The 27,463-nt window shown below is 37.5% G+C and overlaps 1 protein-coding gene across 8 annotated transcripts in view; it reads right to left on the bottom strand.

Annotated features, from left to right (window-relative positions):
- The window catches only part of OMA1 (OMA1 zinc metallopeptidase), a 113,973-nt gene that overhangs the window by 56,103 nt on the left and 30,407 nt on the right, over positions 1-27,463 (bottom strand). For 3 of the 8 annotated variants that reach the window (XR_011436326.1, XM_070259873.1, XM_070259874.1), the window contains exon 8: positions 14,983-15,104. The exons of the other annotated variants lie outside the window; for them this stretch is intronic. Coding sequence is in view for 2 of the 3 variants with exons in the window: in XM_070259873.1 (XP_070115974.1) it covers positions 14,983-15,104 (122 nt within the window). In the remaining variant the exon portion in view is untranslated. The remainder of the gene's footprint in view (positions 1-14,982; positions 15,105-27,463) is intronic. 8 annotated transcript variants of the gene reach the window in all.

The following is a 27,463-nucleotide window of genomic DNA, read 5'->3' as shown; positions in this document are numbered from 1 at the left end:
CAACTGTTTGCAGTACTTGCTTATAATTCTTTTTATTTTTATAGAATCAGTAGTAATGTCTCCACTTTCATTTCTGATTTTAGTAATTTGAATTTTTTTCCTTAAAAGAATTTTTTTTTAAAGATAGCTAGCTAAAGGTTTGTCAATTTTGTTGATCTTTTCGAAGAACAAATTTTTAATTTCATGATTTTTCTCTATTGTTTTCCTATTCTTTATTTCCTTTATCTCTGCTCTAATCTTTATTATTTCCTTCTTTCTAATAGCTTTGGGTCTAGTTAGTTCTCCTTTTTCCAGTTCTTTAAGTTGAAAAGTTAGGTTGTTCATTTGAGATTTCTTTTTTTTAATGTAAGCATTTCCAGCTATAAATTTCTATCTTAGCACTGCTTTCACTGCATCCCATAACTTTTGGTAAATTTTATTTTCATTTTCATTCCCCTCTAGTATTTATCAACTCCCCTGTGATTTCATCTTTAATCCACTGGTTGCTTACAAGTGTATTGTTTAATTTCCACAACTTTGATAGTTTTCCAGTTTTACTTTTGTTAGTGATTTCTAACTTCATCCCATTGAGGTCAGAGAAGGTACTTTTTAGGATATCTGTCTTAATCTACTGAGATTTAATTTGTGGCCTAACATTTGGTCTATCCTGGAAAATGTCTCATATTCCCTTAAGAAGAATGTGTACGCGGTAGTTTTGGGGTAAAATCTTCTGTATAAGTCTGTTAGATCTATTGGTTTTTTTGTGTTGCTTAAGTTTTCTATTTCCTTACTTATCTTTGCCTGGTTGTTCTATTCATTATTGTAAGTAGGGCAGTGAAGTCTCCAACTATCATCGTAGAACTATGTCTCCCCTCAATTCTGTCAGCTTTTGCTCAATATATTTTGACAGTCTGTCATTAGGTACGTAAACTTTTATAACTGTTATATCTTCTTGTTGTATGAAACTTCTATTACTACATAATGTCCTTTTTGATTTAAAGTCTATTTTAGGCACCAGCCCCGTGGCCGAGTGGTTAACTTCACGCACTCTGCTTCCGCAACCCAGGGTTTGCTGGTTCAGATTCCAGGTGCAGACCTAGCACCACTCATCAAGCCATGCTGAGAGAAGTGTCCTACAAAGAAGAACTAGAAGGGGGCCGGCCCCCTGGCCGAGTGGTTAAGTTTGTGTGCTCGGCTTCGGCGGCCCAGGGTTTCACTGGTTGGAATCCTGGGCGAGGACATGGCGCCACCTATCAGGCCATGCTGAGGCAGCATCCCATATGCCACAACTAGAAGGACCCGCAACTAAAAAGATATAAAACTATGTACTGGGGGGATTTGGGGAGAAAAAGCAGGAAAAAAAAAAAAAGATTGGCAACAGTTGTTAGCTCAGGTGCCAATCTTTAAACAAAAACAAAGAAGAAGAACTAGAAGGACCTACAACTAGGGTGTACAACTCTGTGCGGGGGGCTTTGCAGAGGAGAAGAAGAAAAGTTATCATAAAGTCTATTTTGTCTGTTATTCTACTCTTTTTTGGTTACTATTTACATGGAATTCTTTTTCCATCCTTTCACTTTCAACTTGTTCATGTCTTTGGACCTCAAACTAGTCTCTTGGAGACACCATATAGTTGGATCACATGTTTTTATCCATTCTTCCCACTCTCTGTCTTTTGATTAGAGAGTTTCACCCATTTATATTTAAAGTAATTACTGATAAGAAGGGACTTCTGTCATTGTGTTATTTGTTTTCTATATGTCCTATACCGTTTTTGTCCCTCAGTTCCTGTATTTCTGTCTTCTTTTGGGTTAATTGATTTTTTTTCTACTGACGTGTTTAAATTTATTATTTCCTTTGTGCATATTCTATAGCTATTTTCTTTGTAGCTACTATGGGGATTACATGTAACAAACTAAAGTTATAACACTCTAACATGAATTTATACCAGCTTAACTTCAATAACATACAAAAACTCTGCTCCTTTACAGCTCTGGCACCACCCTCTCTGGTCCTTGATGTCAGAAAACTACATCTTTTACATTGTGGGAGTAAAAACATTAATAATTCTTTTAAATGCATTAGTCTCCTAATTTATGCAGAAAACAAGATTGGGAGTTACAAACCAAGATTCCAGTAATATTAGCTCTTACACTAATAATTGTTTTTATTTTTTTTTAATATACTAGTCTCTTAAATCACGTAGGAAAAAAACAAAAAGCACATTGTTACAATAGCACTACCTCTTATAATTGCCCATGTATTTACTTTCATTAAGATCTTTATTTATCCATATAACTGAGTTACCATCTAGTGTCCATTCATTTCACCTTGCAGGACTTTCTTGAACATTTCTTGCAAGGCAGCTCTAGTGATCATGAACTCCCTCAACTTTTGTTTAACTGCAAATGTCTTAATTTCTCCCTCCCTGTATTTTTCTTGGCTGAGGAAGATCTGCCCTGAGCTACTATCTGTGCCAATCTTCCTCCTTTTTTGCCTGAGGAATATTAGCCTGACCTAACATCTGTGCCAATCTTCCTCTATTTTGTGTGTGGGTTGCTGCCTCAGCATGGCTGAGGAGTGGCGTAGGTTCACTCCAGGGATCCAAATCCATGAACCTGGGCTGCCGAAGCAAAGTGTGCAGAACTTTAACCACTATGCCACAGGGCCAGCCTCTCTCCCTCACTTTTGAAGGACAGATTTGCTAAATATAGGATTCTTGGTTGACAGGTTTTGTTTGTTTGTTTGTTTTAGCATTTTGAATATATTGCGCACTGTTCTAGTCTCCAAAGTTTCTGATGGGAAATTTGCTAGTAATCTCACTGAGGATCTCTTGAATGTGATGATTTGCTTCTCTCTTGCTGTATTCCAATTTGCTCTTTGTCTTTGGCTTTTTAAAGTCTGATTATAATGTGGGTCTCCCTAGTTCATCTTGCTTGGAGTTCATTGAGCTTCCTCAATGTCTTTCACCAAATTTGGGAAGTTTTCAGCCATCATTTCTTCAAATGCTCTTTCTGCTCCTTTCTCTCGCTCTCTTTTCCTTCTGGGACTCCCATGATGTGTATGTTGGTCCTCTTGCTGGTGTCCCACAGGCCTCTTAGGCTCTGTTCACTTTTCTTCAATCTTTTTTCTTTCTGTTCTTCAGCCTTAATAATTTCCATTGTCCCATCTTCAAGTTCACTGATTCTTTTTTGCCTGCTCAAATCAGCTTTTGAATCTGTCTAGTAAATTTCACATTTCCATTATTGTATTTTTCAGCTCCAGAATTTATTATTGGCTTCTTTATGGTTTTCTATCTCTATATTGATATTTTGTTCATAATCACTTTCTTGACTTTCTCCAAACCTTCCCTTAGTTCTTTGAGCATCTTTAAGAAAACTATTTAAAATATTTGTATATCTACCATTAGGTCTTAAGGGACAATTTCTGGTGATTTATTTTTTTCCTTCGAATAAGGCCATACTTTCTTGTTTCTTTGTATGCCTTGTGATTTTTTTGTTGAATGCTGGACATTTGAATCTACTAATGTGGTAACTCTGGAAATCAGATTTTATCCTTTCCTCATGGTTAGCTGTTTTTTGTTATTGTTTTTGTTAATGGTTTTTCTTTTTCTTTTCTTTTTTTTTTTTTTTTTAAAGATTGGCACCTAAGCTAAAAACTGTTGCCAATCTTTTATTTTTAAGTTTTTTTAAAAAGATTGGCACCTGAGCTAACTCTTGCCAATCTTCTTTCTTTTCTTTTTTTCCCTGCTTTTTCTCCCCAAGTCCCCCCGGTATACAGTTGTATATTTTATTTGTGGGTCCTTCTAGTTGTGGCATGTGGGATGCTGCCTCAGTGTGGCCTGATGAGTGATGCCATGTCCGTGCCCAGGATCCGAACCAGCAAAACCCTGGGCAGCTGAAGCAGAGCACACAAACTTAAGCACTCGGCCATGGGGCCAGCCCGTTTTTCTTTTTATTAATGTACAGTGTCTCTGTCCTGAGGATCAGCCTAAGGTGTAAATTTAATTTCTCAGGTTTTTCCGAGCACATGTGGTCACTTTCAAATTTTCCCCATATATGCTGTTCTTTTTAAATGTCCTAGTTTTTAATGTCTGGCTCCCAAAAGTAAAAATGAAAAGTGAAAAAATAAAGTAGGGGGAAGGGCACAGGACTTTAAGTCCCCTGGAAGTCACTTCAGCCAGAAGGGGAAGGACTTGCAATAAGTCGGGGGTGGGGGGAATGCAACACAATAGCCGCACACCTCTTCACAACTGTGACCAAAACCAGCATTCAGTGCTCAGAATACAGATCTCTGATATTTGGAGGACAGGGTCCTTTTTGCTCACCTAGCTCCAGGAAGCTGTGTGCAAGGTGCTCCAGAAACATGTGCACAGCTTCCTGCCATGTGACTAGGGATGGGGGAATAGGTAGCTGCTACTATGCTAAGAGCTGAAATTGAACGAAATTAAGCACAATTCATTGCCCAAGTTTTCCTCTGCAAGTTGCAAGCCTTCAACAGACTCCAGAGTTCCAAAATAGTTACATCAGTCAGACTCTGCCAGTGTAATTGTCGTTTAAGTGGGGAGACAGATTCCTGGGGCTTCCTACTCCACCATCTTTCCAGAATCTCAATATAATTATTTAAGACCTTTAAATATTCTACATTAAAAAGAATCCAAGGTACTTTGCCCTATTGCACATATATGGATATACATGTATATATGTTTATAATTAGGAATATATAAATACTTATAACAAACATAAATATGTGATCCACATTTACACACATATATATACATGAATGTCTATATGTACAAGATATGAGTGTGATATACACATGTGCTTATGTATAAAATATGTGTACAATATATGTGTATGTATATGTGTGTCTCCATACAGAAATAATGATTTGATGCTGAACTCAAAACATACACAGAAATATGTCCTTCAAGAGCAGGTCAACACATTCATAATATAAATATGAGTTGAAACAAATAGGCATGTTATTCTTCTAAGATAATTATAAAAATATAAAATGAGCTGAAAGACTTTTAACTGAAATCATAAGATACCATTTTAAAAAAGCACAACTCATCCCAGCAGTTAAAAAGAAACTATGAAAACAGGGAGATAAATATTCGACAGACTACAAATTCAGGAATTACCTACTAAGAAGTTTATCTGCTACACATACCAAAAGAATATTTATCTAATTTTTTCACACTAAAATTGTTAATCAAGAGACATAAAATATTTTCCTCTTCAATCTCTAAGAAACACAGTTGAAGGCAATCTTTAAAGCAGTATTTGACATGCAGAAATGGAAGAAGACATTAATTATCCCAAAAGACTAAAATGTATTCCAAACTTAAAAGTATTCCAAAAGGACTGGAGATACCTGTTTTAATATTAAATAAAGGTGTTGGAGTTTGTCTATATTTCCAAAACCCAATTCAAAGAACCATTAATGTAGGATAACTTTGTTTTCAAAAGGACAATTTATATTTTTCCAATTTATGAAAAATAAGTAACAGGATGACATCAACAAGATGATGAAATAGAAAGCATAGAAGCCTTCTTCCCACTCCATGAACATACTGATTCAATAATAGTACACACAAAAATTCCCTTCGTGAGAAATCCAGAAACTGGTTCAGAGGCTCCTGCACCCTGGGCAAGAGTAAAACCAGCCACATTGCAGCTGGTAGGAGAATTTGAGACAGCCCCTTGCCACAATCCCTATGCTCAATACAACATCATAAAATCAGAAGGAAATCCCAGTTCCCAGCTTCTCCCTAGGGAGGAAAAGAATCGGACCACATGTCCAAAGTTCCAACTTTTCCAGGGTTGCCCAAGGGACTGGCTTCTATCTCACCTGTCTCAGTGCACTGACAAGACCCAGTATACACAAGATGCTTGGTAAACAGTGAGAACAAAGATGGCAGATTGAATTAGCACACAGGCAATTTCCATAGCATCTTCCCCCAACTCAGCACAGTGTGAATGGGCCCAAAATCCCCGATCCAGCTTCCCCTCCCTGGGGAGGGAATGAGGTGAACCACATGTCTTAACATTTCAATATTTCTGGGAACTTCTCAAGGAACTGGCTACTGTCTTGCCTATCTCAGAGCACTGACGGGAGTCCGTGTACTTTAGATGCCTGGGGACCCGTAAAAACAAAGACAGGGGTTTGGACTAGCACAAAGGTTTGTGAGTTTCCCAAAAATCTCTGGCTGGGCTAATCGGTGAGGATCTTCTCCTGTACGAGGCCATTCCATGAAGACTGGAAGAGGTGTTTGCTTTTTATAATGTGGAGATACCGACACAAAGGGTCAAGGAAATGAACTAACAGGAAAATATGTCCCAAAGGGACAAGTTAAATCTCCAGAAACCAACCCTAATGAAACCGATAGATGACTTACCTGACAGAAAAGGCAAACTAACCATCATAAAGATGCTCATCCAGGTCAAGAGAAATGCATGAACAAAGTGAGAATTGCAACAAAGAGATAGAAAATATTAAATAGTGCCAAACATAAAGCCTGGAGCTGAAGAATACAATAAACTAACTGAAATATTCACTAGAGGGGTTCAACATCAGACTAGATCCAGAAAGGATCAGTGAACTCAAAGACAAGTCATTGGAAAGTATCTAATCAGAGGAGTAAAAAGAAAAATTACGAAAGAGTTAAGAAAGCCTAAGGAATTTAAAGGGACACCATTCAGCAGACTAATACACACATTATAGGAGTCCCAGAAGGAGGAGAGAGAGAGAAAGGAGCATAAAGCTTATTAAAAGAAAGAATAGGCCAGCCCTGTGGTTGAGTGGTTAAGTTCACGCACTCCGCTTTGGTGGCCCAGGGTTTCGCCAGTTCGGATCCTGGGCATGGACATGGCACTGCTCATCAGGCCATGCTGAGGCAGTAGCCCACATACCACAACTAGAAGGACCAACAACTAAAAATATACAACTATGTACCAGAGGGCTTTGGGGAGAAAAAGGAAAAATAAAATCTTTAACAAAAAAAAAAAGAAAGAACAGTAAGAGCTGAAAACTTCCAACTTCTGAGGAAGGAAATGGACATCCAGATCCAGGAAGCCCAAAAATGAGCTCAAAGAATTCAACACCTAGACACATTATAATCAAATTGTCAAAAGTCAAAGAGAATTTTGAAAGGAACAAGGGAAAAGTAAGTCAAAACATACAAGGGTGCCCCCATAAGACTATTAGTTGTTTTTTCAGCAGACACCTTGCAGGCCAGAACGGAGGGAGATGATATATTCAAAGTGCTGAAAGGAAAAAATTCCCAACCAAGAATACTATAACAAAACTGTCCTTCAAAAATGAAGGAGGAAGACTTTCTCAAACAAACAAAAGCTGAGGGAGTTAATCACTAGTAGACCTGTCTTACAAGAAATGCTAAAGGGAGTTCTTCAAGTTGAATTGAAAGGACTATAAACAGCATATGAAAGCACTGAAAGTATAAAACTCACTCGTACAGGTAAATATGCAAATACAAAATACTGTAATACTGTAACAGTAGTAGGTAAATCACTTTAATCCTAGTATAAAAGTCAATAGTATTAAAAATAACTATAAGAATATGTTAATAGATATACAATATAAAAATATGTAAATTGTGACATCAATAACAGAAAGTATGTGGGGGAGGTAAACGTGCAGAGTTTTGTATGCAATTGAAGTTAAGATGTTATCAGCTTAAAATAAATTATTATAACCATAAGATGTTTTACATAAGCCCATGGTAACCACAAAGGAAATAGCTATAGAAGATATACAAAAGAAACGAAACAAACCAAAGCATATCAAAACAAAAAAGTCAATGAAACACAAAGTAAGACAGCAAGAGAGGAAAAGGACAAAAGAACTATAAAACAGAAAAAATTAACAAAATAGCAACAGTAAGTCTTTCTCCATCAATAATTACCTTAAATGTAAATATATTAAACTCCTCACTCAAAAGATAAAGACCATCTGAAAGAATGAAAAAACACAATCCAACTATATGCTGTCTACAAGAGACTCACTTTAGATTTAAGGACATAGATAGGCTGAGAGTGAAGGGCTGAAAAAAGATATTCCACGCAAATGGCAACCAGAAAAGAGCAGGGGTGCTATAATCACCTAAGACAAAATGAATTTTAAGACAAAAACTGTCACAAGAGACAAAGAAGGAAATTATATAATAACATAAATATATATGCACCCAATATCAGAGCATCTAAATATATAAAACAAATATTGGCAGAACTGAAGGAAGAAATAGACAGCAATAAAATAAGAGTAGGAGACTGCAAGACCCTACTTTCAATAATTGATGGAACATCCAGACAGAAAATCAAAGTGGACTTGAACAATGTTATAGACCAAATGGATCTAATAAACATATAGAGAACATTTTACCCAACATCAGCTGAATACACATCTTCTCAAGAACACATGCAACATTCTCCAAGTTAGATCACATGTTAGGTCACAAAACAAGTAGCTTTTCCAGCCACAATGAAATGAAACTAGAAATCAATAGCTGCGAGAAGACTGAATATTCACAAATACGTGCAAATTAAAAGCACACTCTTGAATCAATGGGTAAAAGAAGAAATCAAAAGATAAACTAGAAAATATGTTGAGACAAACAAAAACAAAAATACAACATACCAAAACCTATAGAATGCAGCAAACGCAGTATTAAAAGGGAGGTTTATAGCAATAAACGTCTACATTATAAAAAGAAGATCTCAAATAAATAACCTAACTTTACACCTCAAGGAACTACAAAAAGAAGAACAAACTAAGGCCAAAGGTAGCAGAAAGAAGGAATAATAAAGATTATAGCTGAAATAAAATACAGAATAGAAGGGCAATAGAAAAAATATCAATGAACTAAGAGCTGATGTTTTGAAAAGGTAAACAATGTTGACAAACGTTTAGCTAGACTAAGAAAAAAAGAGAGGAGATAAATAAAATCAGAAATGCAAGAGGACATATTACATTTGAAGCCATAGAAATATAAAGTATCCTAAGAGATGACTATGACCAGTTATATGCCAACAAATTGGATAATCTAGAAGACATAGATAAATTCTAAAAACATACACACTACCAAGACCAAATCATGAAGAAATAGCAAATCTGAACAGACTTAAAACTAGTAAGGAGATTGAATCAGCAATAAAAAAATCTCCTAACAGAGAAATGCCCAGGACCAAATGGCTTCACAGGTGAATTCCACCAAACATTTAAAGAAGAATTAACACCAATCCTTCCCAAATTCATCCAAAATATTGACAAGGAGGGAAGACTGCCAAACTGATTTTACAAGGCCAGCATTACCCTGATACCAAGGCCAGACAAAGACACACAGAAACCTACAGACCAATATCCCTGATGAACACAGATGCAAAACCCCTCAACAAACCAAATCCAAAACCAATTAACATTCATTGACAGAATGAAGGATAAAAATAACATGATCATCTCAACAGGTGCATAAAAAGCATTTGGCAAAATTCAACACCCTTTCATGAAAAAAAAAAGTCATCAAACTAGGAACAGAAGGAAATTACCTCAACATAATAAAGGCCATATATGAAAAACTCCCAGTAAAAATCATATTCAACAGTGAAAAACTAAAAGCTTTTCCTCTAAGATCAAGAACAAGACAAGGATGCTGACTCTTGCCACTTCTATTCAACATAGTACTAGAAGTCCTAGCCAGAGCAATTATGCCAAAAAAAAAAAAAAAGAAAGAGAGAAAAAAGGTATAAAAATCAGAAAGGAAGAAGTAAAATTATCTCTGTTTGCAGATAACGTGATCTCATACATAGAAAACCCTACAGATGCCACTACAGAAAATTGCTAGAGTGAATCCACTAAAGTTGCAGAATACAAAAATCAGTTCCATTTCTATATGCTAACAAAAAACTATCTGAAAAGGAAATTAAGAAAACAACCACATTTATAATAGCAACAAAAACAATAAAATACTTAGGAATAAATTAAGGAGGTCAAAGACTTGTATGCTGAAAACTATAAAACATTAAATCAAGAAATTAAAGAAGATACAAATAAATGGAAAGACATCCTGTGCTCATGGACTGAAAGACTTAATATTGTTAAAATCTCCATAGTACCCAAAGTCATCTACAGATTCAATACAATCCCTATCAAAATTCCAATGGCATTTTTAGCAGAAATAGAAAAAACAATCCTAAAATTCATATGGAACCACAACAGACCCTGAAAAGCCAAAACAATCTTAAGAAAGAAGAAAGGTGGAGGCATCACATTTCCTGATTTCAAAATATATTACAGGAGCTGGCCTGGTGGCATATTGGTTAGGTTAGTGTGCCCTGCTTTGGTAGCCTGGGGTTCGCAGGTTCAGATCCCAGGCGTGGATCTATGCACCACTCACCAAGTCATGCTGTGGTGGCGTCCTACCTGCAAAATAGAGGAAGATTGCCACAAATGTTAGCTCAGTGACAATCTTCCTGAAGCAAAAAGAGGAAGATTGGCAATAGATATTAGCTCAGGGCCAATCTTCCTCACCAAAAAAAAAAAAAAAAAAAACCAACAACATACACACACACACACACACACATACACATATAACACAAAGCTATAGTAATTAGAACAGTACTGGCATAAAGAAAGACATAAAGACCAACTGAACAGAATAGAGGGCCCAGAAATAAATCTAAGCATAGCCAATCAACTAGTCTTCAACAAGGGTGCCAAGAATATACACTGGGCAAAGGATAGTCTCTTCAACAAATGGTGTTGGGTAAACTGGATATCCACATGCAAAAGAATGAAATTGGACCCTTATCTTACAGTCTAGTCAAAAAAATCAACTCAAAATGGATTAAAGACTTAAACGTAATACTTAAAACTGTAAAACTCCTATAAGACAACATAGGGGAAAATCTTCATGACATTGGTCTTGGCAATGATTTCCTGGATATGACAACAAAAGCACAGGCAACAAAAGAAAAGTCCACATGTGAGACTACATTAAAATAAGAAGCTTTTGCACAATAAAGGAGATAATTAACAGAGTGAAAAGGCAACCTACAGAATGGGAGAAAATATCTGTAATACATATATCTGATAAGGGATTAATATTCAAAAAATATAAGGGAACTCCTACAACTCAATAGCAAAAGAACAAATAACGCAAACAAAACTGGGCAAAGGACTTGAACAGAAATTTCTCCAAAGAAGACATACAAATGGCCAACAGGTATATTAAAAAAACATTCAACATCACCAATCAGGGAAATGCAAATCGAAACCACAATGAGATATTACCTCACATCTGTCAGGATGTCTATTACCAAGAAACAAAAGATAAGTGTTGGCGAGGATGTGGAGAAACTGGAACCGTGCTAGACCATCACTGGGAATGTAAAAGGGTACAGCCACTAAAGAAACAGGGTGAACGTTCCTCAAAAAATTAAAAGTAGAACTATTATATGATCCAGCAGTCCCACTAATGGGTATTTATCCAAAAGAACTGAAATCGGGATCTCGAAGGGCTGTTAGCACTCCTATGTTCACTGCAGTATTATCACAACAGGCAAGATATGGAAACAACCTGAAGGCCCATCAGTGGAAAAAAGGATACAGAAATGTGGTATAGACATATAATGGAATATTATTCAGTCTTAGAGGAAACCCTGCCATATGCAACAACATGGATGAACCTTGAGGACATCGTGCAAGGTGAGATAAGCCAGTCACAGAAGGACAAATACTGCCTGATTCCACTTACCTGAGGCATCTAGGATAGCTGAACTCACAAAGCAGAGGGTAGGTGGTTGCCGGGGGCAGGGGTAGGGAGAAATGAGAAGCTGCTATTCAACAGGCATAAAGTTTCAGTTATGCAAGACGCATAAATTCTAGAGATCTGCTGTACAACATCGTGCCTATAGTTAACAGTACTGTATTATGCACTTAGAAAATTTGTTGAGGGTAGATCTCATGTTAAATGTTCTTACCACATTTTTTTTAAAAAGTGATAATTCTAGATCAAAATAGAAATATTTTTAAAATAAATATTCAGCCCATCACAAGCCTAACTCACTTGCCTCAATAAAAATTATGACAAAGGGGGCCAGCCCAGTGGCGCAGCGGTTAAGTGCGCATGTTCCACTTTGGTGGCCCAGGGTTCGCCGGTTCAGATCTCGGGTGTGGACATGGCACTGCTTGCCAAGCCATGCTGTGGTAGGCATCGCACATATAAAATAGAGGAAGATGGGCATGGATGTTAGCTCAGGGCCAGTCTTCCTCAGCAAAAAGAGGAGGATTGGCAGCAGATGTTAGCTCAGGGCTAATCCTCCTCAAAAAAAAAAAAGCTTTGAATTACTAAAAAAAAATTATGACAAAGTTAAGGAACTTGTGTTTTCAACTGTCTGGAAGTACATAAAGAAAGGAAGGACGCAACTCTTTCTAGACATTTCCTTCTTAAAATAAAACTAGTATGGGGCTGGCCCTGTGGCTGAGTGGTTAAGTTTGGCGCTGGGCTTTGGGGGCCCAGGGTTTTGCCGGTTCGAATGCTGGACATGGACATGGGACCACTCATCAGGCCATGCTGAGGCGGCATCCCACATGCCACAACTGGAAGGACCCACAACTAAAATACACAACTATGTACCGGGGGGCTTTGGGGAGAAAAAGGAAAAATAAAAATCTTTAAAAAAAAAAAAAAAGAACTAGTAATAGCCATCGTTGGCCAGGGAAACATAAGGAAATATGTTTTAGTGAAATACACTGTCTGGGAATACTTTTTGAGGCAGTATACTGGGATAATGGGAAGAACACAGGTTTGAGAAAAAGACCTGGGTTCAAAATACCAGTGTTTTATTTTGTTTAATTAGTAACCACTTATACGACATTAGGTGCCAGGTATTGTTCTAAGCATATTACAAATACTAACTCAGTGTACTAACTCATTTAATCACCATAATAACCTCATGAAGTAAGTACTATTATTATGCTCATTTTACAAATCAGATGAGGAAACCAAGGCCCATAGAAGTCAAGCGATTTGCTGAAGGCCACACAGTTAACAAGTGAGAGAGCTACGATCGGAACCCAACCAGACTGGCTCCAGAGTTTGTGATCTTGGGCCAATAATTTAGTCTCCAAGAGCCTCAGATTCATCTGTAAAACTGAAATTAAAGCAGTAGATCACTAGGATTAAATGTGATAACTCTTGTAAAGTAGCCAGCCCAGAATCCAGAACATAATAGACACTATTTCTACTCTTCCTTTCTCCTGGTAAGCAACCAGGGGCCAACAGTTATTGCAGGATGCTAGGTTTGGGCATAAGTGATGATTTCATGAATTTACAGCTAATTAGAAGGATCTAGTTTAACTCAGTCTATAATAGCAATATGCATGAATGTGCATTAAGGGACATATTAATTGACAAAGAATTTGCTACTATTCAATTAGAAACTCAGTGGGATATGATATTTGTAAGAGCACAGTAGTATAAGAGGTATTGTGATAATCTGAACATTTCCCAATGCCAAAAAAATGCTAGAGAAAAATGTATAAGTAGATATACACCTGGTATACCCTAACTGGAGCCAAAATTTTCATTAGAAATACAAAGATAAAAAGTGTCTTTGAATTTTGCTCTTTCTATTCATCTACATTCTCCAACAAAACTTCTGCCGGCATTACCCTCTCCAAGAGGTAAATTCTGACATTTGGCAGTTCTGAATCTTTTTTCAGAATGCCATTAATACCCTCCACTCCGATCCCAGTCGTTCTGGCCTCGTCTCCTGTATTCCACACAGACATGTGGTAAGTAAAACAGTCATCTGAGATAACACTGCAAAGGACTGCAGCAGAAGAGCAGCAGGACCCTTCGAGGTAGAAGACTACACTGAAGCTATTTTGAGATGAATTTACAGGGACCAAAACAGACATAAAATGGTCATCGTAGGGATAATATTGCAGTAGACCAAAATTGTTGCCAGTAGGTTAAAATATTACAGAAAGTTCCATTTCAGAAACGAATGTACCTTTATCCTGGGAGGGAAAATTCTTACTACCTGTGAGACCTCTGTCAAGTTACTTAATTTCCCTATCTTCGGTTTCATCTATAAAATGAGGACAGTAATAGTACCTATACTTCACAGGTTATGAAAGTTAAAAGAATTAACACATGTAAAACACTCAGAACAGTACCCAGCACACAAAGAAACGTTCGCTATTATTATCACTGTTGTCAATGTTATCAGCTCCACTGTCATCGCTCTTGTCCTCATCTACCAGGAAACCTGTTTATTTCCGTCTTTTCCTTTCATGGGTTCGTGTTCCTGCTACTGCTCACAGGGCATCGCTTGTTAAATCTCACTTTACTTTGGAACCCATTTCTTGCCTAAACAACATTTTTCAAGTCAATAATTAAAAATTGCCCTCTTCCAACTGAATGTGACATAGTCTCAAGATGGCTTCAGCTAAACCATTATCAGTATTTGCCAGTCTCTCTCATTTAAAACAAAACAAAACAAAACTTGACATCAAAACTATTTTATGCACCCTAACAAAGAGGAGAAATGGGAAGACTTCCACTATTTTATAATTCATTTCATATTAGTTTAAATTTTTTGCATCTTTTGATTGCCAGTATGTCAGTCCAACAACCAATACAATAAGTGAAGTTTCAATAAATTTTCACGTATGTTTTTTTCTCTATCTGAAAGTTTTATCATAAGAATCAACACTTAAAGCAGAAATCACAGCAAATAAAAATTAAATGAATACACAAAAGCCTGTCTCATTTCTCTAGGTGACACAATTACATTCAAAATAAGATGTAATACACAATGTATGTATTATGAAAGTTTACTTTATAACACACCTACTAAATGAGATAGTCTCCTCATTTATTGTTTTTTCTAAATGAATCACTAAGGAAAGAATCTAAGGCACTGACCCAACTAGAACACAAGTTAGTCTGCTATGACAGTGGCTCAGATTACTAACCTGGAAAACTCTGCGACCTGGACTCTAGCCAGCGTGTGTTGACTAGGTGCTACTGACTGCCTCAGACTAGGTGTATGTTCTTGGACAAAGCACTTCACCTGTTTGGTCCCTAGTCTCCTTATCTGTAAAAGGGGAAGGTGGATTAGATTATCTCCAATTTTTCTTCCTGCTCCAAAAATCCAAGATTATAATCTATTATTTTACAGAAAGTTTAGAATGTTGAAATTTCTCTTATGTGATTCAAGTAAATTCTGTTTGTTACCTATTTCCCCCACTAGATGGTGCTATATGCATAGTTATTCAAGCTACTTGATGAAGCCGGCTGGCAGCTGTCTCTCAAAGGGGAACTTTGAAGCTGTGGGGACTGGACAAGCCCTCCCTCTGGAGGGGTCTCTAGGCCACTTTAGGATATTTAACATCCCTGTCTCTCCACGTCCATTAAACACCAGTAACGCCCACCTCCCCAACCACTGTGACAATCAAAAGCAATCATATACAATACCCTAATAAGAGACGGCCCCCCGTTTAAAACCACCAAAAGAAAATTAGCTTTTTTCCCATATTTAAGAAGCAGACACTCAAAAATAAAAATGGGCCATTTCATTGTTGGTGAAGTCAAATAAACAAAACCCATTTCTGTAAATGACTGTCAAGTGTCAAATTCTCTCTATAGCGACAAATGAATATACACACACAACAAAAACAAATAATTAACAGGACACGTTTTGTCAGCTGGTAGCTGGACAGCTAGTTATTATTCTGTGCTTAAGTCACACCTCAGTCCTACCAGTTTTTACTAACTCTATATTAGTCATTCTGACAATTTATATAATGATAAATTAAATATCTTTTAAATGAAAAATTAAAACTACAAAAATGTAAATATACAAAATAAAGTCACACACAGCCAATAGCAGAGCAGAAGTAGAGAGCACTCTGGGGAAAGCAAGCTGCTTATTTTCAAAGACGTCCCAGGAGTAACTGGATTTTAGTGAGTTTTCCATCTTTGTTTGGCACTGGCCTTAAAAGCTCATAAATCTAATGCAACAGCACATGACCAACAGATCCATTTCTCAGGAGCAGTTCCCATTAACCAAGCTCACAAGACTGACACAAAATCAGAATGCCAACTTATTACTTTATAGGAATAACTGTAACTGCCAAGGTTCCAAGGGCACAGGCCGTTTGTGTCCTCAAGTCAGTGTTCTCTCCTTTCCAGGCACGCCACAAAGGAAGCCAGGCTACAAGCAGCAGGTTGCTTAGTAAAGATAGAATCAGACACAGATTTATGTTATATGATTTGAATATTAAATGATGAGAAGTCAATGGAGTGTGATGCATCAATGTCCAAAAAAATGATAATGGCCACAAATAAGGATCAAGTCCAGGATATTCAAAATAACTCTTTAAGGTAGGTACTAACATTATTCCCATTTTTCAGACTAGAAAATAGACTTGAAGAGGTTGAGTGGCTTGTCTACTACAGTCATGTGGAAGGGCTCAAACACAGCTCTGGCTCTGGAGCCTCAAGCCCTAAGCACGGTGTTGGATAAGGGATAAAATCCTAGAAGCTGCTAACAAAGAAGGCTCTGCCACCTTTCAGCTTGCCCTCGTGATGCGGGCACCCTTGCACTCTACCGACATCTCGGCCACACTGAATTTTCAACTCCTGGACTAGGCATCACCTCTCCTGCCTTCGAACATGTGGTCTGCCATGCCAAAACCCTCCCATCTATATCCTCACCAGGCTAATTGCTCCTTAGCTTTCAGATCTCCACTTTAAACATTCCTTTCTCACTCTAATCCCTGGACTAAGTCTTCCTGATCCCTAGATAAAGTTCTATCTCTCTGATATATTTGCCCATGGGATCCCATATATCTTTACCATAATAGTTCAAACTGTAAAAATTATTTACTGAACATCTCTGTTTCTTACTTAAATTCTGACCTCCATAAAGGGAGTCAATCACTACACCCTGGTAGATGGTAGGCACACATTAAACACATGTTGAATTAATAAATGAAAATGAACATCATAGGTCAGAGAAGAGCTATGTACATCAATTTAAACAGAGTGCCCCTGGGTCCAAAAGATGTCTTCTAATTGACTGTATTAACAAACAGGAAAAAGAATGTGTCAGTCAGAAGTAGAGGGTTAGCCCAGAAACTGCAAAGTCTGGTGGCAAATGCTGGCCAATGTCCATTTAAGTCCTACCTCGAGAAAGTGAATATCCTGGCTTAGTGGACCTGACTCTTATTTGTGGTAGGGTGGAAATTGGAGTCAATGAAAGCTATAATGAGGCCGGTGCAGAAGTCCAGGTAAAAGATGCTAACAGTGGAGATGGAAAAATATTGAGATATATCTTATAAGATAGAACTACCGGGCCTTGGTGAAAGTGTGGATGTAAATGATAAAGAAGAAGGAAGTACTAAGGAGGACTCCAGGTTCTCTCCAAAAGCAACTGAATAGAAGGTGGTTTATTTATTGGGAAAAGGAAGACTAAAGAGAAATAGGTGTGAGGGGAAATTAAAGACTTAACACTTAATATATTAGGTTTGAGACACTTGTGAAATAGAAAAGATAAAAAAATAGGCAGACATATGAATATAAATGACTAAAAGATTAGAGCTCTTAGACTTTAATTGTATTAGCTCTATGCCATGATAAGTCTATTATTGTTCCTATTCTACAGATGAGGAAAATTGAGGTACAGAAGGGTAAGTAACTTGCCCAGGGTAGTACTCTCCCTGGCAAAGCAGGTTCTCAAACTTAGGCAGTCTAATTCCAGAGCTCAGTCATTATCACTACACTATATTACTTCTTTGGCAGCAGAATGACACCTCCACACTATGGGGACCCCAGAAAGGTTCAATAATCGCTACTCAGAAAAAAAGGGCTGAGGTATAAGGTTCAAATAGAGAATTAAGCAAAAGTGTCCATAATGAATGAGAAAACCCCATCCTCCTCTTCCCTCTCAACCCCTAAACAATGACAGCCAGTTTTACAGGATTCTTTTGCAGACACTTGAACAGCCACAGAGAAAAAGCCTACATATATTCCACGTGGAGCTTGCCCAAAGAAAGAGCTAGCTCACTATCCTATAATCTAAAGGTGAAGACTACTAGCCCAACCAATGCATACAGAGCCTCTGAAAAGTCTCTTAGTGCCTTCTTATAAAATACGGACAATCATGAATCTCAAATTTGGGGATTTACACTTCCGGCCATGAGAGAGTAACTGGCACTAGATTTGTCCTCCCACCATAAATAACCTTGAAACTGGACAAAATATACGAGTCAAATGTTTTCAGGTACCGGACAAGAGGCAGGACAAACCGTGATCCTTCAGAGAAGAGAAAAACGTAAGGCAATCCCCAGATTTGTACCTCTCTCTGCCTGGGGCAGTTTCCCGACCACAACACAGCGAAGTAGAACCCAAGCACAGCATGGTGAGTCTAGCTGAGCTAAGGAGTTAGGAGACAGTTTAGCACTGCAGAAGTGGCTAGAATCTGTGGGATAAGATACCAGAGAGAAGTTTGCCCCAGAAACTGGTGTAGAGGTTCCTTGGAGGTTTCTTAAACTGGATTTCATCAAAATTAAAAATGTTTGTTCTGCAAAAAGAAAACATTGTTAAGAAAAAGAAGAGATGAGCCATAGATGAAAGAAAACTACTTTCAAATCACATATCCAACAAATGACTGCATCCAGAATATGTAAAGAACGCTCTAAAGTCAATAACAAGAAAACAATCCAATTAGAATGTGGCAGAAGATTTGAACAAATACTCAACCAAAGAGGAATACAGGTAGCAAATAAGCACATAAAACCATTAGTCAGGTTATAAAAGACTAAATCTTCCACAAGAAGAAATCAATAATGTCTAAACCTAACAAATGAAGAAATTACAAAATAAACATATTACATAGAAATATAGAGGTAAACAGCTAAAATAATTTAAGGTGATTTTCACTTCTGGGTGTAAGGGAGGGGCAATGAAGGCTATTATTTTTCATTGTGAGTTTATAACACTAAATGACCTTCTACACTATAATGAAATGTGTGGCTACACACACAAATATATATGTATTTCTTAAAGGTGAGTATGGTTAATAGTTTCAAATGTTACTAATAGAAAAAAACAAGATAAGGTAGGAAAGTAAGCGTGGGATATGACACATGGAAGTAGACAAGCTGATCTTGAGAAACATAATTATGGTAGAGGGATGGGACAGAAACCAAATGGGAGGGTGGACCTGGAAATTGTACACAGCAGGGACTGAAACATGACTTCACCATTTTCTATCTGTGAACATAAATACCTTAATGTATCTGGGCTTTAGTTCCTTTATCTTTAAAATGGAGATAATGATCCTAACAAAAACTACTTAGTGAAGTTACTGTAAGGACTAGATTAGGCAACGTATATAAAATACTAAGCACAGCACTAGCACATAATAATATTAAATGGCAGATGAAGATGTTATTATCTGAAAAGGCGATATCACAAAATAAATGAGAGCATAAATATATTTGAGGTTTTTATACTGTTTCTCCCTTTTGACAGTAAGTAACATATTTAGAGATGGCATTTTCATATCCTAAGTGCTCCATAACAAATATATTACCTGTATTACTATGTATTCATCACTTAACATCTGTAGCAATATTGTTTTCTCCTTTGGACTGAATAAACCATAATATCACAACTGGCAAGAGGTCACCTAGTCCACAACACAATACTTAGTGCGTTTTAGAAAACTAAATCATAGTTTTATCTATCCAGATATACTCTGTAAAAAAAAATGCAGCTTACATATTATAATCAAAGGAATATCAGCATTTCTTTACTACTTCTATAATTTCATTCTTTTTTAAATAAAAGAGAAAATTTAACACCTAAAAACACAAGACTGGCATTTGATTACTCAAACTAGTAATTTTCAAATCTACCCGGATATCAGAATCATCTGGCAGCTCCTAAACATATTCAGATTCAGAGCTTCATCATCTAGCTACTGACTCAGAATTTCCAACAGTAGAGTGTAGAAGATGTATTTTTTTAAATCTACCCAGCAAAAACATAATAAAAGGCAATCTGCAAAAGAAGAAATAAAATAGCCAATGAAAATGAAACAATATGCTCAACTTTACTACTAGGAAAGAAAATGCAAATTTTTAAAAGCAATGAAATACCATTTTTTGTCCAAATTAACAAAAATTAAAGAGATTGCAAACAGTGCTGACATGGGTATAAAAAAAAGGCATTCTGATATATCATTGGCAAGATTTGCTATTAACATGTTGGAATAATTGGGAGTATCTTTCAAAAATAAAAATGAAAATGCCAGCAATCCCACCCCACAGCCATAAAAACCCAAGCATAAGGATATGTGTATAAGGAGGCCTATCTCACAATTATTTGTAATAAAAACAACAAACTGGAAATAACCCAAATGTTCATTAATAGGTACATAATTAAATGAATTATCCGTACTACAGAATATTAGGGTAGCTATTAAAAAGACTAAGTTGGGGACTTCCTCTTCTAGCAGTGATGGAGTGAGTAGCTTGTGGCAGACCAATGTTCCTGTAAAAACAATTAGAAAACTGGATGACATATAAATATTTGTTCAAAGGTGTTGGAGAGTTACCAAGTTAGCAAGACAAGAGAAGCCAGAATTCCAGAAAAGAAGGAAGCTCACTGAGGTGAGTTTGATCTTCTGTGTGTCACTCATCCCGGTAGCAAATTGGTTAACTTTCGAGCAGTGAATGGCAGAGAGGCTGAGAATACAAGCAGAACTCAAAAGAAACCAAAGTGGAAAGAGGTGACTAAGGAGAGCTTTCAGCAGTCTAACATGGCTAGAAAGCCAAACTCAGAAGTCAGGCTTGACAAGGCAGCCAAATTTGAGATGCTAAGATTTGAAAGGCAAGGGAAACATAGACAACATGATGCCAGTTCACACTTCTTTAAATAAAAAGTGGCCAAAATACTGAGTAGAGATTTCAAGAGTCTCATGGCACTGTGAGAACAAAAAATTAAGTTCAGGAACCACAATGGAGGACTTTGTTACATACTCCAAGCCTTCAGCAGGCTTCCTGAGATAGCAATACCCTTAGGAAGGAAGGTGAACTGGAGGTAAACTGAAACTTATGAAGACTCAGCTCAGCCTCTGACCAACTGGAGTGAGCCACTCTATTCTAGCTGTCCACCAGACTACACACAGAATCCCCTTTGACGGGGGAGATCATTATTCAGAGATAATAGTACTGTTCATGTGAAATGTTCAGCATTCAAGCAAAAATAAGCAAGCATACCAAGATACAAGGCCAAAGGCAAAAACAGACAACAGAAACAGATTGAAAGATAATAAAAACATCAGAGTTAACAAACATGAATGTTTAAAAAAAATTCTGATTAACATATTCAAGAAAATTATGACACAATGGAGAATTTCACCAGAAAATTGAAATTTATGAAAGAAAATTAAATGGAAATTCTAGAATGGAAAAATACAATAACCGAAATGTAAAACTCAAAGATGATTTTAATGGAAGAATGGACAGAGCTGAAATAAGATTAGTGAACTATGAGACAGTAATGGGAAAACACACATGCTGAAAAATGGAGAGACAAGGAAAGCAAATACAAAAAAAAAGAACAACACGAGAGACATACGAAAATCTCTTACATATATATATACATATATATAATCCTAATGCCAGAAGAGTAGAGAAAAAAATGTTGCAAAAACATTTATGTTATGCACGTTATGTTAAAAAATAATTACTGAAAATTTCCCAAACTAATAAAAAGTATCAAGCCACAACAAGCACAATAAATACAAAGAAAAGCACACCTAGACACATCATAGTCAAACTATAGAAAAGTAAAGGCAAGTAGAAAATTTTAGCAGTCATGGAACAAAGACTCATTGCCTTCAAAGGAACAACAAAAAGACTAACAGCTGACATCTTAACAGAAACAATAAGTTAGGAACATTGGAATGTCATCATTAACATGTTGAAGGAAAATAATGGCCAATTTAAAATTTTATGGCCCGGAAAAATATTCTTTTAAGATGAAACTTCCAGTATTGCAAGAAAAGGGACGAAGTCGTGTGAACCCTCCAGGAGATAACAATTATAAAAACTTGATTAAAAATAACAACTATTTAAAGATATTGGAAAATGTACAAAAACAGAAGCTAGAAGAGAATGTATTCTTGAAAAACTTCAACAGAAGAAATAAGAAAAGAGTTCCTGACTTTCTGCCCTGAGGGTGTTGCCCACATTCCATGAAAAAGCTGTAGAAAACAGTACCAGAAAACGACAGCCTCACCAAGTAAAGTGCCAGAGACCATAGTTCAGGGATGGAAAAGCAGTGAAAAATCTAAAGGAGGAACTCAGACAGTGAGAGAACTACAGAAGGAATGAGTAACTCTGTGTAAACTCTGCCCAAATCCCATCTGGGATAAACTACACACATGGGGGAGGAGATACAAGAAGCATGGGGGCAGGGGGTGGGGGGGTTGTAGAAAAGCAAGCAAAGACCAGAGAGAAAACTAGTCCTAAAAAATAGACTATGGGGAGACGATGTCAAAACGCCAGCATACACAGACTCTGAACTCACCTCCACCCATTTACAACTACTCTTGGAACAATTACCCCTAAGACAGAACTGAAAACTGGGTAAAAGGAAGCCCCACAACAAGGGACAGTGCTGACTGAGGTGGAAGAGGCAGAAATTCCTTTCTGGAGAGAAAAAAGCCACCTTCTAGGAGAGATGCTTCATGTCCAGGTGGGAGCAACCTTAAGGAACACAGTCTTCCCCGGAGGAGTAGGGGATCTGAGTGGGTAAGCATTACCACAACAAGCAGCTTTTGGACTCAGCATACCCGAGACAAGTGTCATATCTGGCTTTGCTCACTACTAACAACAATAGGGAAACCCCCAGAAAAGCTCTCAGACATAATGGGAAAAAAAAAACTCTGCTCTTAAAGGGCCCATGCACAAATTCACCCATTTCAGAAAGCAATCTAAAATCACCAGAAAGAAAGCTGCAGAGTCCCTTGGTGAAAAGAGGCTCACCTGATAGGCTCTGGGTGCATCTCGGTGAGAGGTGAGACCCTTCCAGGGACTGAGACACTGGCGACAGCCATTATTGTGCTCTAGCACAGTACAGGCATGGTAACACAGACACTGGCAGATGCCATTGGAGTTTCTCCCCTAGGCCTGTCAGCCCAGTGGTCTGTCCCACCCACGAGAGTACAGACTTAACCCAGCTCAGCCAGGGCAGGCAGCCTACCCCAGGGACTGGCCCCAGCCAACAAACAGCAAGCTCTCTGGCAATGTGTTGGCCCACATAGGTGTGGTGCCTGGAGCCTCTGAAACCAGTATGTGGGACTGCCTCTGCAGGGCAGGAAATGAGCTAGGGGCGGGCCAGTGTAGGTAGAGTGTGTGGGACCTCTGCAGTCAGGTGACTCAGTCCACTTCAGTGGGTCAGGGCACACACACGGGGTCAGACTGTTGACAGGGTGTGTGGCCTTGTGGGCAGTGGGACCTGTCAGCTGCAGCAGATTTGTGCTTCTCAAACAGCCACAAAAGGGATAGGCCCCACCTTCCAAAGCCTGAAACAACTGGGTGCTCTCATGCCTGAGGCTGGCCTCACTCAGCTGCAACCCTGAGGGAGCTGACAACAGCCTTGCAGGTCTGAGACGTACAGCACTTGGAGGCCCCTGAGCCTAGCAACCAGCCACACTGGGAGCCTACTCACTTTAGAGAAAAACTGCAACAGGAATGTGCTATTAGACCTTTCAGCCAACTGTGCTGGGACTTCTCACACCCAATAAACTGAGTGAAGGGTCCATAGTAGCCACACACAGCTCAGCATTACAACCAGCCAGCCAGGAGAAAGCCTACCCTCCCCAGAAACCTGCAGAAAGAGCAACCCTGCCACAACCGAAGGACAGACGTAGCCCACACAGGGGACACTCCTGGAACATTTGGAACTGGGGATGAGAGGGAAGCACATTTTTGGACCTCATAAGGCATCCCTTACATAAGGCCACCTCTCCAAGATTGGGAGATGTAGCTGACCTACATAATAAGCACAGAGGATGAGGCAAAATGAGGAGACAAAGGAATATGTTCAAGTGAGGAAACAGGACAAAACTCCAGAAAAAGAACTAAACAGAAATAATCTACCTGACAGAGTTCAAAAAAAGTCACAAGGATGCTCACTGACCTTGGGAGAAGAATGGAAAAACTCAGTGAGAACTTCAACAAAGAATTGGAAAATATAAAAAAAGAACCAATCAGAAATGAAGAATACAATATTGGGAATAAAAAATTCACTAGAAGGACTCAAGGGCAGAGCAGATGACGCAGAAGAACAGATCAGTGAGCTGGACGAAAAACGAGAAAAAATCACCCAAGCTGAACAGGTAAAAGAAAAAATTAAAAAGAATGAGGACAGTCTAAGGGACCTCTGGGACAACATCAAGCATACTAACATCCATGTTATAAATGTCCAAGAAGGAGAAGAGAGAGACAAGGGGGCAGAGAATCTAAGTGAAGAAATAATAGCTGAAAACTTTCCTAACCTAAGGAAAGAAGCAGACATCTAGGTACAGGAAGCACAACGAGTACAAAACAAGATAAACCCAAACAGTTCCACACCAAGACACATTATAATTCAAATGTCAACAATTAAAGATAAAGAGCGAATCCTAAAAGCCACTAGAGAAAGGCAACAAGTTACAGACAAAGAAAACCCCATAAGGCTATCAGCTGACTTTTCAGCAGAAACCTTACAGGCTAGCAGGGAGTGGCACAATATATTCAAAGTGCTGAAAGGAAAAAACTTACAGCCAGAATACTCTATACAGCAAGGCTGCCATTCAGAATGGAAGGAGAGATAAAGAGTTTTCCAGACAAACAAAAACCAAAGGAGTTTATCACCAAGAAACCAGCTTTATAAGAAATGCCAAAAGAACGTATTTAGGTGGAAAAGACCACAAACAAAAATAAGAAAATCATTTTTATAAAAAGCAATAAAATCACTGGTAAAGGCAAAAACACAATGAAGGTAGCAGATCAACCACCTATGAAGCTAATATGAAGGTCAAAAGACAAAAGTACTAAAATTATCTATTTCCATGATAAGAGGGTAATTGATACACATGCACAAAAAAAGAGGTTAGATATGATATCAAAACCAAAAAGTGGGAGGAGGAGAGTAAAAGAATTGAACTTTCAGCAAGAGGTCAAACTAAAAAGATGATCAACTTAATACAGATTGCTATATATGTAGGTTATTATATATGAACCTGATAGTAATCACAAACTAGAAACCTCTAATAAATACACAAAAAGTTACAAGAAAGGAACTCAAACATAATTCTAAAGAAAGACGTCAAACTACAAGGGAAGACAGCAAGAGAAGAAGGAAAGAACACAGAAGAACTACTAAAACACCCAGGAAAAGGCAACAAAATGGCAATAAGTACATATCTATCAATAGCTACTTTAAATATCAATGAACTAAACGCTCCAATCAAAAGGCACAGGGTGGCCAATTGGATAAAAATCAAGACCCATATATTTGCTGCATACAAGAGATACACTTCAGACATAAACACATTCACAAACCAAAAGTGAAGGGATGGAAAAAGATACTCCATGCAAATAGCAATGAATAGAAAGCAGGGGCAGCAATACTTATATCACACAAAAATAGACTTTCAAACAAAAACTTACAAGAGACAAAGAAGGGCACTACATAATGATAAAGGGAACAATCCAACAAGAGGACATAAAACTTGTAAGTATCTATGCACCCAACACAGGAGCACCTAAATATATAAAGCAACTATTAACAGACATAAAAGGAAAAATAGCCAGTGATAAAATAATAATAGAGGACTTTAACACTCCACTCACACCAAAGCATAGATCACCCAAATGAGAAGGTCAATAAGGAAACACTGGCTTTAAATGACATCAGATGGATTTAGTAGATGTATACAGAACATTCCATCCAAAAACTGCAGAATACACATTGTTTTCAAATGCACATGGAACATTCTCCAAGGTAGATCAAATATTAGGTCACAAAGCAAGTCTCAATAAACGTAAGAAGACTGAAATAATACCAATCATCTTTTCTGAACACAACAGTATGAAATTAGAAATCAACTACAGGAAGAAAATCAGAAAAGCCACAAATATGTGGAGATTAAACAAAATGCTAGTGAACAACAATTGGGTTAATGAAGAAATCAAAGGAGAAATAAAAAAATACCCAGAGACAAATGAAAATGAAAAAAATGACATGCCAAAATTTATGGGATACAGCAAAAGCAGTTCTAAGAGGGAAATGTATAGCAATACAAGCCTCAACAAACAACAAATAAGAAAAATTTCAAATAATCTAATAGTGCACCAAAAAGAACTGGAAAAAGAAGCATAAACAAAGCACAAAATCAGTCAAAGGAAGGAACTAATAAAAATCAGAGCAGAAATAAATGAAATAGAGACTAAAAAAATTTAAAGATCAATGAAAATAAGAATTGGTTCTTTGAAAAGATAAACAAAATTGACAAGCCTTTAGCTAGACTCATCAAGAAAAAAGAAGGCTCAAATAAATATCAGAAATGAAAGAAGAGAAATTACGACACCTCAGAAATACGAAAGATTATAAGAGAATACTATATGAAAAGCTATATGCCAACAAATTGGATAATCTAGAGGAAATAGAGGAATTCTTAGAATCACACCATCTTCCAAAACTGAGTCAATAAGAAATAGAGAATTTGAATAGACCAATCACCAGAAAGGAGATCAAAACAGTAATCAAAAACCTCCCAAAAAATAAAAGTCCAGGACCAGACAGCTTCCCTGGTGAATTGTACCAAACATTCAGAGAAGAGTTAATACCTATCCTTCTCAAAATGTTCCAAAAAATTGAAGAGGAGGGGAGGCTTCCTAAGGCATTCTAAGAGGCCAATATTACCCTGATACCAAAACCAGACAAGGACAACACAAAAAAAAGAAAATTACAGGCTAATATCACTGACGAACATCAACGCAAAAATCCTCAACAAAATACTAGCAAATCGAATACAACAATACATTAAAAAGATCATACACCATGATCAAGCGGGATTTATTCCAGGGATGCAGGGATGGTTCAACATGCACAAATCAATCAATGTGATACACCACATTAACAAAATGAAGAATAAAAACCACACGATTATCTCAATAGATGCAGAGAAAGCATTTGACAAGATACAGCATCCATTTATGATAAAAACTCTGAATAAAATGGGTATAGAAGGAAAGTACCTCAACATAATAAAGGCCATATATGAGAAACCCACAGCTAACATCATTTTCAATGAAGAAAAACTGAAAGCTGTCCCTCTAAGAATGGAAACCAGACAAGGTTGCCCACTTTCACCACTCTTATTTAACATAG

This window comes from Equus caballus, chromosome 2 (assembly GCF_041296265.1).
Source record: "Equus caballus isolate H_3958 breed thoroughbred chromosome 2, TB-T2T, whole genome shotgun sequence".
Lineage (NCBI taxonomy): Eukaryota > Metazoa > Chordata > Mammalia > Perissodactyla > Equidae > Equus > Equus caballus.
Note: the sequence above shows the minus strand (reverse complement) of the source record. Positions and strands in the feature narration are given on the sequence as shown.